The 17,354-nt window shown below is 41.6% G+C and overlaps 1 protein-coding gene across 3 annotated transcripts in view; it reads right to left on the reverse strand.

Annotated features, from left to right (window-relative positions):
- Nucleotides 1-382: 382 nt before the first annotated feature.
- Nucleotides 383-17,354, reverse strand: part of sema3h (sema domain, immunoglobulin domain (Ig), short basic domain, secreted, (semaphorin) 3H) — a 62,755-nt gene continuing 45,783 nt past the window's right edge. For 2 of the 3 annotated variants that reach the window (XM_085393366.1, XM_085393363.1), the window contains exons 10-19: nucleotides 13,619-13,688; nucleotides 9,642-9,786; nucleotides 9,318-9,407; nucleotides 8,899-9,028; nucleotides 8,706-8,794; nucleotides 7,526-7,567; nucleotides 6,828-6,985; nucleotides 6,119-6,180; nucleotides 5,778-5,920; nucleotides 383-5,663 (exon numbers count right to left, since the gene is read on the reverse strand). In XM_085393366.1, coding sequence (XP_085249492.1) covers nucleotides 5,211-5,663; nucleotides 5,778-5,920; nucleotides 6,119-6,180; nucleotides 6,828-6,985; nucleotides 7,526-7,567; nucleotides 8,706-8,794; nucleotides 8,899-9,028; nucleotides 9,318-9,407; nucleotides 9,642-9,786; nucleotides 13,619-13,688 — 1,382 coding nt within the window. In that variant the 3' untranslated portion in view covers nucleotides 383-5,210. The remainder of the gene's footprint in view (nucleotides 5,664-5,777; nucleotides 5,921-6,118; nucleotides 6,181-6,827; nucleotides 6,986-7,525; nucleotides 7,568-8,705; nucleotides 8,795-8,898; nucleotides 9,029-9,317; nucleotides 9,408-9,641; nucleotides 9,787-13,618; nucleotides 13,689-17,354) is intronic. The other variant, XM_085393365.1, reaches the window with a different exon arrangement.

Here is a 17,354-nt window from a genome sequence, read left to right on the forward strand (position 1 = left end):
CACTGGAAAGAGAATGTTTATTTCTTAACAAAACACAGGATTACAATAGACTAACTTCATATAAATGCACAGTTCTCTATTTCTATGATAGAGTTCTTGACCTCTCTGTTATCAGAAGTTTTCCAAACAGCAGAAACAAGCAAAGTCAAGGATGTTGAGCACGACTGGAACGCATCTGTCGCCAATCAGATTACTCAGCATACCAGTTGTTTATCATTTGATGAGAAAGTAGTGTATGTGGTCGCTTTGGCAGAGACAGATGGTGATTTGGTATTGAACGGTATGTTACTGTTTTGGAGTGAAACCGGTGATGGACAGAATGCATGAAAAATAGCATAGCTGTAATGAATGCCTGTAATACAACTATGCACCGCTCAGTGTCCAAATCTGCCCATATGCTTCTAAAGGACACGTGTCCTAAGAAGGCTGAAACCCCTGGGGTTTAGGACACGGTTTAAATGATTTTCCATTACTTATAATTGACCCTTGCAAACTATATAATTTACAAGTAAAAGCTTTATATTGTAAACTCTGTAAAACACATTCTAAAAAAAAATGCTGAAAAAGAAAGTGCAAAGGTGCCCGTGTTGCTGTAAATTTTGTTCATCCTGCACTAAAATGTGTGGATCGGTGTGTAGCTCAGAATATGGATATTTTTCGTATAGGCACGCTAAACCACAAGACACAAGCTCATTTGAAAGCAGACCTTTATACATATTTACAAAAAGAAAAACAAAGTCTCTGCACATGAGAGGAGATCATGTGATGACAGTTTCATTTTGTCTGCAGAGAAGTCGTTCTGGAAAATCACAAGAGACGAATGTTGGCACTCAGATGTAAATACAGCATAACAGAGTGAGGCCATTGTAATGAACGAGGAGCAGCTCTGCACCTCGTCTTACAGGAAAAGCATTAAATGTTTAAGATGGTCCTCCATAAAAATGTCTCGTTGGAGTTCTGCAGAGAACTTTCAGCAGAGATGGGATCCGACATAAAATATACACGTTACACATTCATATATATATATATACACACAATATCCACAAGGCAGGGTCATTACAAGCATAGTTAGGTTTATCTTTTTAATGTTTCTGGATCTCTTGAATAGTAATTCAAATAACCCGAAGAGCAGTCGAAATTAGCAAGAAAAATAGAGTTGAAAGCTTTGCTTTGTTAGACTGAGGGTGTGTTTTCTTATTGAGTAGAATTCGAGCCTATATTTATGATCTGCATGGGTCTCTGGGGTAAAATGTCCATATAACAAACTGCAGTTTGAGAGGCTAGCTGCACTGCCACTATTTTTTAACCTTTATGCTAAGCTAAACTAGCTAGCTAGTGGCACTTGCTTCAGTTGACCTGATTATGGTTCAATTGCTCAGCTCTATTAAATGCTGTTATGTATTGTGATTTGTGATTCTATCGTAGTTTCTTTTGCAGTAATGGATAGCCATTTGGGCAGAAATCCTGCATGTTTTCTTAACAACGGGCGTGCACAACAATGGCTAATTAGAAGAGCTTTAAATCTGTGATAGAATACATAAGTGATTGTAGTGTTAGCATTCAGCAGCTTCAGCGGCAGTATGATAACTGATAAATGATACAATATTATGTGACGAGAAAGCTACAATCTCTGGCCCTCTTCTACAGCACGACTTTTATGCTGTCTTCCTTCCCTCACTCCCCCAACCGGTCGCCGCTGCCTGAGCCTGGTTCTGCCAGAGGTTTCTTCCTATTAAAAGAGTTTTTCCTTGCCACTGTCACCAGGTGCTTGATCACAGAGGGTTGTCCCACTGTCGAGATTTTCTCTCTATTATTATTGAATCGTTACATTAGAATATAGAGTGCCTTGAGGCAATTGTTATGCTGATTTGGCACTTTAGCTACAACTAAATTGAAATTGAATTAATCAAAGCTTTAGTCCTGTTATGTTATGATGATTATTTGCTTGCTCTGGACATATTTCAGGGAAATATTTCCAATTTTCATGAGCACAGAAAATCTGCTAGAAAACCAGCTGTGTGACCAATCAAAATAATTTAGCAGTAAGCTATTCGACTCTAAACGACTTTAAACAGCAGCTTAACAACAGGCCAAATCCTGATTTCATTTTAGATTACAGCTGCAGCGTTACACTCTCACACACACTTTCATTTTTAAGAATTGGCTGCGTGACACTTGGACAGCTGCTCAGTGTCACACGTTCCCTTATAAACTAAACTCAGAATTAGTTCAGTGCTGTGACTTCTTTCATGTGGCCCGAGCCAAGAAGCAAAGAGCCAAGACACCAAGAAGCCAAACCCATATTAATTATCTGTGGGCTCTCTGTGCTTTGTGTTGATGCTACATTCTTCTTATAGCATCAAAAAATATCTCGAATATATTGCAGAGTTCCACGTTTGGAAGATTTATTGACACAGCCCTGTCAGCTACTCTAAATCTGATCCCATTAATGTCAAACACACAAAAAGACACACAGATCCTTACCCACATAGAGAGACGAAGCATACAGCAAAGAGACTGGGATCCAGCAGCACACATTACCGTCAGTAATGTGTGCTCAGTATCACCACTGCTGGATGATATTAAATAAGGGAAAACTTTGAGGCTGTTATTATTGGGCTTAACCATGCATGTAATGCTCGTTCTTCCAGTATAGCATATAAAATTCGATTAAGTTTTAATTTAGTAAGTTTTCCCTCTGTCCTTTAGCTACACCTTTCTCTCTCTATGATTTAACTAGAACTCATGCAATGTGAGCCACACACAACAGCAGTACTGTTGAGCTCAGGCTTGATGTTGGAACTTTTAGTCTGCATCCAGTGTTCTGGGAAACGTCAACAACGAGAAGACAAGCAGAAAAAATATCATATTTTAAATGCACATTTAGTTCCCACTGCCTCAGACTGAAGCAGCACTTCCTTTCGATGCCAATACGAAAGACAAGATTCAAAAAACGAAAATAAAAACATTTCCACTGGTGAATGTGGGAAGGTACATCAACTGGTAACAATTGGACGTCAGACATACGTACAAAGAGAGAACAACAAAGACACTCATGTCAAAAAAGTATCACAACTCCTCAAAGAAGTAGTCTCACACCAGATTAAAATAATAAATAGCACAAAGAAGGAAGTTAAATAGAGATGGAAGTAGCTGTGTTCGTTTAACATTTTAAGAACAAATCACAATTTACTGCCTCACAAAGTCACTCAAATCCCACTGGCCAGAGTCCATTTGACGCCAGTCCTGTTTAGCACTTTCTCCAGTTCCAGCTTGGTATAATAAAGGCTTCTTTATGATCCGCTGGGCCTGCTTCATAATTTACAGTCAGATGTCATTACCAGCTGGGGCTGCAGAACCTGCAATAATGTGCTCCACTCTTCTGTGTTAGTCTAATCCACTGAAATTCACCAACAGGTTGGGAAACATGCATTTCTGTACAGAGTTTTCTTCTAGTTCGGTTTACAGTTTGATCCTCTTGTTCATGTTGTAATGAAAATCTTTTAAAATTCACTCTCAACTTATTAAACAATAACCTAATAGATGTTGAATATATAGAAAGCTTGAAAGCGCCCTACTTCAGACCAGCGGACGACACTCAGAATGTCAAAGCGAAGTTTCTGTTGGAGTTGATGTTCAGACGTGTCTGCACCTTTTTCCTAAATTTGTACAACGTCCACACGTGGGACTCCAGATACACTCAACCAACACTTTAAACAGCACGGAGCATTTTTTTTCCTTCTTTTGTTCACTTTGTTTCCACACCTAAACCAAACCGCTCTCTGTGTCGTGGCACAAAACCAATGGTAGCTTATGCCCGTGAGTCTTAACCGAGCCAGCAATGCAGAAGCAAACACTGAGGAGAACATAATGGAAACATCTCCTGTAGCGGGTCTGCACGGCTGCAACACAGAGCACTAATGTCCTGGGAAAGCTGATCTGTAACCTCATCAAAGCCGTCGCCATGCTTTTTCTCTGCCTTTCATCTTCATGGTCGCAGTCAGTCATCTCGTGGTCAGACCCCACCTATCTGAAGAAACCAACAAAGCCCTTACTGTAGGGAAACTGCCTGAAGGATTATATGTTATATATCCATTAAGTGAAGAAAATTAAAACTCATCAGTGCTATTTGCTGCTGCTCAAAATAAAAATAATCAAAGTTTCTGCAGAATTAAACTGTTACCTTGATCACTAACAGCTTGTTTTGGATGTTTTAGCCCTTTTCATTATGTATCACTGCCGTACATACTAAGTTTTAAGATGAACAACTCTTCACTACAGAGAACAGTTTGACAGCTTTCTTTTTTGTGCTGTTTCATTGGGTTCCAATGACATTTGAATGGTATTTGACAGCCTTTCAGCAAATACATATTTGCCCTTCTGTCAACTTCTGTTCTCTTTCCAACAACAAAGAAGCAGTTTGAAAATTTATTCCTGTATTCCAGAGGAAAGAGTGTCCTTGAAATTGAAGCGCAATAATTGTTTTGCAAAGTACTTGGGAAAAAAAGTACTTCTTCAACTTCAAGAACATGACTTTGAAAAAAAATGTCTCTCTTTCCACATCACAAAATAAATGGAAAGCAGTTTTTTGCCTGGAAGGTAGGAAATCAATCTAAAAAACATCTGCTCTGTTTTGAGGGATAGCTGTGATTCCTAATTAATGGGCAAAAACATGCAAAACCACAAGTATGGTCCTTTTCGGGACAGACGGTTTGGATGATTTTTCCAAATGCTTAAAATCGACTTCTGGAACGAGACTTGGATTTTTGTTTTTATTTTTTTTCTCTCTCTCTGTAGAGCGTCCAAATCTAAAGAATCCAATCAAATGTCCTTGTCATGACTCAGAGTCAGTCAAACTTAGGGATTTAGGCATGCCGTTTATCCTTCATTCAACATGCGATGCAACCTAAGCCTTTTCATTCATACAGTCGTTTGTCCCGGTGAAACAGTCCTCGCTGTCCAGATCCTGTACATACTTCAGTCACTCGTGTGTAGCTTAGCTTGTTTGTCTCTATATGAAAGGACGCCATGTTTGTTTGTAGATAAGTGCATGCGCATGAAGTAGTCTCTGTACATACAGTATGTGTGTGTGTCTCAGTGTATAAGTTAACTGTGTATGTGTACATGTGTGCATTTGTGTGTGTGTGTGTTTGCGTGTTTGTGTAGTTGTTGAAGTCACTGAAAATCTGCCCCCCCGCTCGTGGATGCGTTCAAGCACTCCTCGGCGCCCTCTGCTGCGGCTTGCTCCTGCTCTTCCTCCCCGCTGCTCTTCCTCCGCCGCCTCCTCCTCCTCCTCTTCCCCCGCCATGCTTGTGCCTCTCTTTCTCCTTGTGTAGCTCCGCCTTTGTGTCACCATGGCGATGGTGGTTGCGTGGAGGGCGGTATCCCAGAGCCTTGCAGTGCTGGCCAAGGTTTCCGGGGTGAATCAGTGCCATCACGTTCTCGTACCACGGCTGGGTTCCGGCGCTCTGATAGGACGAGGCCGACCAGGAAGCCAGGAGGCGATTGGCAGAGGGGCTCCAAACAGCGAGGCGCACGGTGACCGCAGTCCAGTGGTAGCCGTGCTCCTCCACCTGGCAGTGGTAGACCCCGCCGTGAGACAGCTCGGCTCGACGAATCAGGACGCCCCGCTCGATCACCACCAGCTGGTCACCAGTTATCACCTGACGAGAGATTTTTGGAGAGGAAATTTATAATCTGGATAATCTCGAACAAAGTGGCTGTAAAAAGGATTTGGAACATAAATGAAAGCACAAGTGTAAAACGTGTGACTGCACCTGGTTTAGTTCAGCGCTGTTCTCTCCAGCCTGTTTGTACCAGGTCACTGCAGCATGTCTGGATCTGGGCAAACACTCCAGGTAGGTGCTGTTACCCTCTGCCACCATCATCACCCTCTGTTCTGCCTCCACCTGCAGTCCGGCTAAATTAAAGAGAGAAAAGGTGAAACAGGTTAAAGATATGGTGACCTGTCCGAGAAGCCTGCTTCTCGCCAGTCTCAGCTGGAACAGGCTTGAGCCCTCTGAAACCCTACTACACTGGTAGTGCTCCATAATGTGGCCTGAGCATAGTTCAACAGGTAAAGCAAAGACCCTGAATGGAAACAATGGAAGCTGCTCACCTCCCTGTCTGACACACTGAGTCAGTGGATCCTCATCCTCTCCTAAATGACGAGCATTCCTCCTGCAGACAAACAGAAACAACAAGCTTGTGTTAGACAGAACGGACAGCAAAGCGATGATTTTAACAAAGTGAGAGCAGCACTAGGAGAAAGGGCGCGCATTTTGGGGTCACACGTATCATGCCTATATGTTGTCAACACAAACAATGCCAGTAAGAAACATAGTTTTAAATAGCTCTATATAGCATTTTTAATTTGACCTTCAGATCAATCTATTGACATGAGTTCACTGTATACTCAGAATTCATTCAAAACTTTTTGAGCTATCGTGTTTAAAGACAGAACGACACACACGCAAAACCATAACTTCCTTGGCAGAATCAATTTGCTCACTGGGGCAAAAGTCAGGATATCATCATAAACAACCTAATCATAGAAATTATGGCCAGTTGTGATACTTAGTAAAGAAACAAAATCTTAATCATGTGGAAAAAATGCCTAAAATCTAATCAGAAAAATCTGAGCTTAGGTGTAACTTGAACCACGTTTCTGACTATCAACAAATGTGATTTAAATCAAATTTGGGAAGATTGATTCCACATTGATTCTTTTCATAATAAAATAAGTTCAAGCCGTAAGGGGAAACTCAATCTGCTGTAATGTTATCAGTGCTGTCTGGATCTGCATAGAGCTGGTATGTCCTCCCTACCTGCGCACGGTCGGCATATAGGGGCTGCAAGCATGTCCGTCCCAGGTGCAGTAGGGGTCCCTGGCCAGGCAGCACTCAGCGCAGGCCTGACCGTACAGCTCACACTGGTAAAGGGCCAGCTGAGACACACCCTCCTTGGAGCCCACAAACAACCACTGCTAGAGGAGAGGGGGTGGGTGAAAGATTGAAATAGAGATGGAAGAGAAAACAACGATGGAGGGGGGAAAGCAGAGACAATGTGGGAGAGCCAGAAGAGAAAAACAAAGGGGCATCAAGTTCACTCCCCTGCAACACGGACACTTTGACAGTCACCAGGAAAAAAAAGCAGATTCATCTCCACTCTGTGAGTCACAAATCCAACTCAAGCTGTATCAATGTCAGTGGCCACGGAGAGTGTGTGTTTGCATGCGGGGTGGAAAACAGAGAAATGTGAGGATGCTTGCTTTTTATAATCTTCGTGTGTGCGAGCTGGGGTTTCGTTTTCTTTTTTCTCTCTCATGCCAAACTGTTTTAATAATGCAAGGTGCATTTGTGTGTTAGCATCTCTTCATTACTGCTCTGACTGAGGTGAGGTAACCATGGCAACTGGTGATGAAGCCGTCCTTGGAGACGCAAGGTGGAGAGACGAGTGAGAAGTGCGATGTTACCGTGTGTGAGTGCGGCAGTTTGGAACTTTGAAAGCGAGTCTCGTCTGTTACCTTTTTCTTTGAGAGTGCCATGGCTGTCACCGGTGATTTGTGCTGTGAAGGAGACAGGAAAGGGAAACTGAGAAACACACCAGGTTTATACTGAAACAAAGATAACAGATAGACAGATAGACAGATAGATAGATAGATAGATAGATAGATAGATAGATAGATAGATAGATAGATAGATAGATAGATAGATAGATAGATAGATAGATAGATAGATAGATAGATAGATAGATAGATAGATAGATAGATAGATAGATAGGGTTTTACAAAGCATATACTTTAGAATACAGAGCAGGAAAAACACAGTCAGGTCTGACCACAGATATCTCAGCCACATCATTCAGGTTGAACCCAAAGTTGTTTTCCTTCATTTTGCTGTTTGAACCCAAAGCGGAGTTCATTCTGGACAAAAATGTGGATTTTGTGAACTGTGATCTTCTCTTTTTTGGTAACTATGCCCAGCTGCAGTAACTTGGTCTTGGTGCAGTGACAAGCTTTAACCCTTTAAATCCTGAACTGTGAGATAATTGAAAAAATTGAGCATTTATTGAACCTTCTGATTTAAAAATGTTTTTAATATTAATATACATAAACTAGTTTTAATTTGTATTGTATTTGTTCCATTTGAAAATTTTGTTCAGATCATTGCTTAAAAATCTGTTGTGCAATTTATTTAAGCTGTATAAGTCTAAAAAAACTCATGCATCAAATATGATACACTAGACATTAAGGGGTTAAATAAAGGTATTTACTGCATTTCATGTCAATATACGCAGTACTTTAGTGGTATAGTATGTGCATAACTATCTTTGCATTAACCAGAGCAGAATGGGTCTTTGCACGCATGCGTTTCCTTACTGTTGAGAGAATGCATGTATTTCCATTCATTTCCATATGGCATGGACAGATATGGAATTAGTCACACTGTGTCTGCATGCATTGTTGTCACGCAGGCTAATTTGAAAAGTCTGTGCTGCATTATGTTGTGACAATAATGTACATTTGGATCTAGTTTTGAGAGGTAATTGAATTTTTTTTAATGGAGGAGGAATGAATGGACGCCGCGAAGAAATCAACTCAATCTGCAAACAATGAGCTTTACTACAAAATAGACCAGCTCTTAACAAATCTGAGTTTTTTAAGGTTTCAGCCTGGTTTTCCTCACAGAAAAAGCTTGCAGTACCTGAAACACCTGCATCTGCTCCAGAGTGATCTCCTGACTCTGGCCGTGCTCCCTGTGCAGATGGATTGCTTTCATAACGAGTCCTGAGTCTAAAGACAAAAAAAATAAAAATAAACAAATCATTCACCATATTTCATTTTGAAAAAACACTTTAAAATGCCAGAAACACAACCTTCAATGTCACATGACCTACCTGTACCGATGAACAGGACGTCGTAGGTGCCATCGACAGCCTCCACTCTGTCCACCAGAAGTTTGGTGAACTTGTAATGAACACCCACCCTGACCAGGAGGGGTCGCTCTCCAAGCGGCAGGACATTTTCCTATAAAAAAGAAAAAGAAAAAGCAAGAATGCATCACATTAAATGTGAAATCTTTGACTAATAAATTTTTTCAGCCAGTCTTGCTATTCATCATTAATACAGCAAAGGTTTCATATTCCCTGTGATGAAGCAGTGCCCTGTTGGCAAGGACTGCTAATTTAATTTCCTATGTTCACTTCAGAATTTAGACAGAAATAGAGAGAAACATAATGGCTTGACCTGCTGTAAAATGCGGCAATCTAATTAAGCTAAACTGGCTTAATTTAATAAAGTGAAATATCAGCCAAACCTGCAGCAGCGGATGAGTTCTGCTGAAGAAAATGACGTCGTCGGGATACTCTCTGGTCGAGCTATAGCTTCCATATGTACTGCTCGGACACTGACAAAGAAAGAGAGAGACAGAGACTGAGATCATAATGTTTCCAGTCTTTTGTTTTGAGCATTCTTATATGGAAATTAAGCACAATTTTGCAGAATTAAATGACCCTCCATCAAAGACAGCATATTATTGCAATGTATTACCTTGGTAAATCACGCATTTGCTTTTAGAGAAATACAAAAAGTCACCTGGAGAGATAGCGGTGGTATCTACCAGTTTTGAGTATGAACTTACTGTTCCTGGCCGTGGATAGGGCACCTTGCCTGTAAATTCTGCCCATTTATACTGAGGCCCTTCCTTATGCAGGAAGTTCCCTTTAAAGGCTCGAACCACATCCTCCATTCGGTAAACACACACCGCTGAACCGTTCAGGATATCACTAAGGAGAAGACAAAAGGAGAGCAGATTCAGACATCAGATATGTCTGAAGCAGAGCATACCTTTGATTACTTTACTTGATATACTGCAAAGGTCTTTAAGCAGTAAATGGAGTACTGTATTAGGAGCTGTGACTCATTGTGGCTTTCCAGCTTGAACGCATCAATTAAATGAATGCGCTCCAACCCAAAATCCAGCCTGGGTGAATATGCTGCTTTCAGCACATCGGTCCCCACTATAACACATCCCATCCACTGCAGTTAAGATCACACATTTCTGGAGGATTTGTGGCAAAGCACGCACGAGCTAGAGATTCCAGCAAAGCAGAAACAGAACAGATAGAAAGGCCACGTTATGATGAATCAGGGGGCTCTTAGAGAGGAAGCTTTTTTCTTTCCTCAGTGGTCAGAGGTCTCAGTCTGGTATTCAGATGCCAAATCATACAGAGTACAAAAGTGAACCGTGACGTTGTAAAAAAGCATTCATGTCAGCCTCTAAATTGTGTTTTTACAAGTTGGGGATGTCACCTTTACACTTGTAAATTCTCCTCTTTCCTATTCTGTTTTGTTTATAAGTGGCCTCCTCTGGAAGCTCACCTGCACAAACATTCCTCCACCTGAGCAGACCTCAGTCCCCTGTTGCTTTTTGCGGTTGTGCTTTAATAATTATTAGTTGTGTTGCAGGTTATTGGCAGTGCTGTTAGTTTCATGGAGTGGTTCAACTTTACCAAAGGTGTGCTACCAGGAGTTGAGCTTAGCGTCTAGTTTTACTTTGGGTCCCGGCCACTTTGCATTGCGAGAATAAATGTGACAACAAGGCTACCGGTGGGCAAAATCAATTAATCAGCTGTCTGATACATTATGAATCACAAACAATTAAAAATAAAAGCAGAGAGCAAAATAAAAGCAAAGAACTGTTAACACGCTTGCCTTCATCACAGGCATAAAAACCGGCACGTGTGCAATCGTTACTGTACCAGAGAGACAAGTCTCCTTTCAGAAGGAATGACCTTTTTGCTCTTTTCCAGTTCTGTGGTTGCGACCGCACCCTTGGTGATGCTTTGGATTTCTGTTCCCTGCTAAGATTCCACACACTTTCCAAAACCCCCAAAAACAGACCAACTCCCTGCTCTGCAATGCCAGATGCCGTCATACTTTTGCTGCTACTGTGGAGCTCTGGCGTCCAGCTCAGAAACTGTGTTATTCTCTGGATATGCAACATGGTCAGTGGAGTAGAGAAAATGAGAAAACGCAGCCTTTTTCTTTTACTTTAATTAGGCTGCTTGCTGGATCATTTTTTACTCGTTTTTCAGACAGAACCTGCTTTTTTCATGTCTGTGTTTTTTCAGCAGACATCTGCGTGAGCTTTTATGAAAGCCTGTCTATTCGGACAACTGCCTTTTTTAAACTAACAGCCTTTGATGGTCTGAAAGAATATTTTTGATTCTTCTCTATTATGTCTGACATGTATGCAATTTGTACATTTCCTAGGCTTTAACATAGACTTCAACAGAAAGCATATCTCCTGTGGGCTGCTTCATAGTAGCCTTTTTATAAAGGGTATTTATTATTCCTTTTTTCAGTCATGTAAGTTAAACATGGTCAAAAGTTTCAAATAATTAAGGCCAGCATATGTACAAGTGATCCTGCAAGCCTTACTTCTGGCTCTTTGTGACCTCATCGGGAACATATAAATTGGGAGCCAATCAGAAGAAAATTGGTTGAAAGGCCCTAAAGCATTTGTCCTCAAAAGCATTTTTTAAACTGTGAGTTATGCAAAGCTGCTTTAGAGTCTTGTTGAAAATCATCAACTCCTTATTAAAGTCACAATTCATTTTTTTTGCAAGCTTCTTATATCACATGTTTTAACTTGTTAAAAATGACATGTTTGTCGTGTCCAAATTCATGGGCTGCATTCTCCTGAGGCCGCATTTGTAGACCGATTACGTCACAGCGACGCGCCGAAGGCTGTCCAAATTCGTAGACCCCTCCGAATGCAGCCGACAAATGCGTGCTCCTTTTTCCGAATTTGAAGGATGGGTCGGGTGTGTCCTTCGTGGCCCACCATATCCCAGAATTCATAGCGCGGCCCAGCCAAGCTCCAGTTTCCGGCTAATGGCGGCCGCTACTAAGTTTTAAAAATTACTCTTATTAATCTTTCTGGGTCACGAAATAAACTTTTAACATATTTTCAGGCGAGAAAGTAGCTGTGTAAACATCAAATATCTGCTCGGTTTATCAAGATATCGCATCTTTGCTAAAGTGCTTCGACGTTTTCGGAGACGTCTGCTACCCACCAGCTCGATAGCTAGCCGGGAGCTCGAGGGTTACTGATGCGGCCGAGAATGGCACAACTCCCGGCACATCATTTTCAGATCACCGCGGACTTTCGCTGCTCGGGTTAAACGTTGTCAGCCGGTGATCAGCTGATCACGGGGCCGGGGTTAAAAGAGAGACGCCACCCACCTGTTCGCCGCTCAGACATCATTCTCTTCGTGTCAGGAGCTCCGAAACTCTGCCGACGTCAGTCTCCGCCTGATTCAGCAACCGTGAGTGATTATCCCTTCAATCCTTTTTCTCTTCCCGGCTCCGCTCGCTCTCTGTCGGTAACGACCGTTCCGAAGCCACGCTTCGTGCACTGATCGTTACTAGAATAACTGCGTGCCTGCTCCAAACCCACCGCTAGCCTTCGCCGCGCTTGGGTCTAGCCAGCACGCCACACGGGCACGCCGAATTACTGTGTGTAACCCGCCCGGCCGTGACAAACGTAATATATAAGTCACTTAGACAACCTAAAAATGTTATTGTTGGGCTTTTTTCAGTGTTTTGTTTGTTCGTGAGTAAATCGGTTTGGCTGAGATTAAAGTTATTAGATTAGATAAAATAAAACTTTATTAATCCCCTGGGTGGGTTCCTCCTTGGTTTTTACACAGCTGACTAAACGTCAAACAGAAAACTGATTAAACAGAAGTGTGAGATGGCCGAGAGTTTACTCCAGTGTCCTGTTATATTTTAGACAGCAAGGAGCAGACGGCTGAGTTTATTAAACTCCACCGAGACAGCGGTGACGCTAATCAGAAGGCTAGACCGTCCAATTTCACGGCCGTTTACTTCCGGCCTACCCGATCTTCTGAGGACCCGGCCCACGTAGACCGCGAAGGCCGGGTCCTCAGGAGAATGCAGCCCATGAATTTGGACACGACCGTTGAGGAGTTACTGTGTGGGTCAACAGGTATTTATCGTTAAAGATCTGATGCTTCTGTCATCTGTTTTTAATTCAGTGTCTGGTTAGTGGTTTGAAATTCTCACTAAAACCTCATCAGCCTCCACTGTCGTCGGCAGTTCAATTTACAGCTGGCTTTAAACTGCTTTTAAACCTTTTATTTAAACAATTACAGCAATTCCTGCCTCTGGGGCCCCAAGAAACCCAATGCTCCATAATAAAACTGTCACCAAAAAGTATAACTATGCATACCACGGATCCTATTTCAAAATAAACTATTGACAAATCATCTAATCCTTTTCAAGAAATCGTATTTATCCTGTACACGTTGAGTACAGTTACTCTTCTCCTCTCTTCCACTCTTTTGCACTCCATTTCTATTCTTTTTTTTTTTTCTTTTTTTTTTTTTGCATGGCTTGATCAATACAGAACTAAATGCTAAGGACTAAAGTCCTTCTAAAACTAGTCCGCCCAGTGTAAAAGTGAAGGGACTCCCTCCCATCTACCACCATATACTGACATTTTCCACACATAAACAAGGGTATGCAGTTTACACACCACCCATTCAAGTTACTCAATTCCCATGATTTCTGCTTTACAGAGGCACATACCTTGAAGTGGTAAACAGGCCGTAGATGAGAGGATTCTTCTTGTCTTTCCCCTGGAGGATGAAGATGTCCTCTGAATGGAGAACATCCAGACATAATGATGAAAGGAAGGGAGGGATAAGGAGAAAGACGGGGAAGGGAAATGGAAGGAGACAAAGACATAAAAATGTTAGTCAGAAAAGATCAGAATGATGTCTGAATTACGGAGAAGTTTTGGAGAGTTGCACAGGACTGCATAAACTCTACATGTCTGTATTCATGTGAGCAATGCTCATGAGTCTGTGTAACAGTCTATTTTCTTTATTTGTGTGAGTGTGTGTTCAGTTTTAGGTACTTTGTATTCATTATGTGTATGCCCGTGTGCGTATCTGAGTGTGTGCATCTATCAGTCTGACTGTGTGACTAATAGCGTAGGGCATGCTGGCAGCATGGCTGACTGGCTGCTTGTAATGAATCTGTAGCCATTAATAACCAGCCGCAGTGGGAGAGCCGAGCGCTCCGTCCGCCACAGGAACACAGCACCTGCTGTCACACACACTAACACCACACCTCGGTCTCCACTCGTCATTTCAAACACAGCGGATCACACACACACACACACATTTGATATGTTTTTCTCACTTTTGCGTCGCTCTGATAGTGATCCGCTCATGCAGCGCAATCAGGTGTAGTGCGGATTTGTTTTTTTAGCTCTTTCCATCTGTCTGCCTTCGACACCTGATAGCTCAGCGGCCATAACACCGCATTTGAATACAGCAGGTAAAACTGTGGGATCTTTTTTTTTTTTTTTTAATGAACTTGTAGATTTAAGTTCAAATGCTAAAAGTATCCTCAGAAGTGTTAAGGAAAAAAGGAAAAGAAAAAGTGGGGCAGCTTGTGGCCCCATCTACTAATGGGAAGGTCAGCGGTTTGATCCCTAGGCTCCTCCGCTGTCCTCGTGTCAAAGTGGCCTCGGGCAAGACTGAACTGCAAATTGCCTCTGTTTTCATCGGAGTGTGAGTGAGTGTGTGATAGTTAGAAAGTGATTAACTGTTTTGTTTTTATCTTGTGTTCCCATCAGATTCAATGTAAGTCCGTGAAAAAGGTTACAAATACTTTGGAGGTCCAAAAAGATACTGTGTGTATGATAAAGAAATAAAGCGACTCTGTGACTACAGCTCAGGAGTGTAAGTGTAACGGGTGTATTAAAAAATAATTTATATTTCACCAAAGATCCATCCTGCAGTGTTATCTCGCTTTGTCAGTATTGGTTATGTATATGTGTTTATTTATATATGTTTATTTTCTGTATTTATATTTTGGGAGCTTTTATTTTGTTTGTGTGACCTTTGACTTCCCACGAAGTCACTTCCTGTAGCTGCGCGCTATTTTCCTCAGTCGCCTAGAGGCCCCGCTGAGGAGAGGTGAGCGTACGCTAGTGTTCTCAGTTACAGAGCAAATAAACACAGTTAAAGTAACTAAAAGTAATTCAAACACTGCTCGTTCCCTTTGTGCATTTTGTCTCATAGTTCTGTTTGATGTTTTAGTGTGAATTATTGTTTCTCTGTCGAGTACAGCACTTTATTGTAACATGCTAGTTAGCATGTCTCAGATGAGAGCATAGGAGCATGCACGTGGCTTCTCATGTGGTCCGCTATCCTTCTCTCTCCCTTGAAGGTGTTCATGCAGAAGTCCAGTAAAGTGAAGTTGCTGTACTGTTTTGTTTTTATTTTAAACAGGTATGTGAGCTCCCTCTTTTATTTTTGTGTCATGTGAACTGGTTATATCTTTTTGTTTGTGATTCATGTTCACTGTTTCAACTTACTGTAAATATGTAAAATTGCCACTGGTAAATGAAGTCTCCCTAAAGTATAATTTTGTTGATGAGGTAATTGTCACTATATGTTCACGATGCAGTGCATTTTTGTTTGTTATATATGAATATAAATACATTTTAGCAGTATTATTTGGTAATTGGATTTGTTGTGATGTTGTACCTCAGTCGCCTAGAGGCCCCGCTGAGGAGAGGTGTTCATGCAGAAGTCCAGTAAAGTGAAGTTGCTGTACTGTTTTGTTTTTATTTTAAACAGTTCTGGGAGAATAAATCCACCCGGCTGGCAAAGTGAGAGCTGACTCCTCTGGTCATTCACACAACACAACGCAGAGAACTAACGGCAATAAGAGTTTAAGGCCAGACCGGGTACATAAGGCTGGCAGATTCCCAGCTCCTCCAGCCTGAGTATGGAAGTTTTCTTTGGAAATATGCTGAACCGTAAAAAAACTGCCGTATCATCACTTTGTGTGTGACAGTAAAGGTGCTGAATGTATAGCATAAAAAGCAAATGGGTCAATACATCTTGAGTTGTGAAGCACTTTACCACAACGCTCACAACTCTGATTCATGGGGGAGTAAAATAGGAACAAACTGATGTGACATGAACTCACAATCAAATAAAACAGACTGGTAATAAAAGGCCCACAACTGTGAACACATATAGACTGACAATGGAAACATTGTGTCTCGTATGAAGCACCAGTGGTTCAATACTGACAAATTGTGATAAAACATTAAAAAAAAAAAAACACACATTAAAAAAATTTATTAATGTTCCTGAAAGTTGTGCACAGTTTGACTTTTTTGCCTCCCATATTTCCACTTTTGTTCATCGCTGTGTTATTCAGTTGCCTACACTTGCAGCTCACACTAGACCTTGGCTTTCACAGTTTATTTAAATCAGAATAAATCAAAGGTTTTCTGTTCTGCACTTTTGTCTCAGATAAGAGCAGGGAATGTTTTATCATCCCATCAAAATGGAGGAGAATGGAGCCCTTTGTTTTCTGTGCAACACGCTGTGATAATCTATAAATACATGACTCCTAGGGCTCCTTTCTTTTTGCTTCCTACTTTTGTGGCAAATAGCTTTAAAAGTTCCCGAAACTCTAAAAAACAGGTTCGACCCAAGGAGTACTCAATGAGTGCCCCGTATGTCTCTACTTTTATTCTTCTCCTCTCCCATGCAGAGGCAGATATGTTGTTGTGGTGCTGGAGACGACGAAGCGTATCAATGTTCCCACATTCCTGCCGTTCCTGCTGCTTCAGGTGGCCTCCGTGGAACTACGGCCCTGCAGGAAGGCTAATCTCATCTCGACACAGCTACACACACTTGCAGCTGCCACACACAGTGGCAGATTTGGGAGCACGCAAAGAGAAATAAAGGCATGTATAGCCACATTCATGCACCCACACATACCAAATTGTTAAACTGCAGGGAGCAAGGAACATTGACTCAAACTTGCATGGTACCGATAGACACACAAACACCCACACAGGCCCCTCAAAGATAGGGAACAGAAGAGCATGGGTAGTCTGCTGCCTCCAGCGTACCAATTGCTCACTCCCTCTTCCCTTTAATATATCACTTCTTTGTTATTGCATTTTATTTACTGCTTCTTTGAGCTCTTCCTGCCTTTAAATCACAATGTAGATGCCCCCATTTGTGTTTCACTCCTTTTACCTCTCTTCCTGTTTCCTATCACTCCCTAATTCTACTCATATCATCCCTCCATCTTTCTAAACAGCCTCTTCTCTACTTTCCCATCATTTGTTCGAGCTTATCTTCTGCTCTCACATCTTCCAAAGAATGCTTTTCATTAATCAAAACCTTTATCATCTGTTGGTTTACTTTGCATCTCTATGTCTACCTGTTTTTTTTATGGCCTTCATGCATTATTACTCTGGATGATGTATATCCTGAGTACA

This window comes from Rhamphochromis longiceps, linkage group LG20, assembly GCF_057381845.1.
Source record: "Rhamphochromis longiceps isolate RC_006_pf linkage group LG20, R_longiceps_female_GT1.1, whole genome shotgun sequence".
Taxonomy (NCBI): domain Eukaryota; kingdom Metazoa; phylum Chordata; class Actinopteri; order Cichliformes; family Cichlidae; genus Rhamphochromis; species Rhamphochromis longiceps.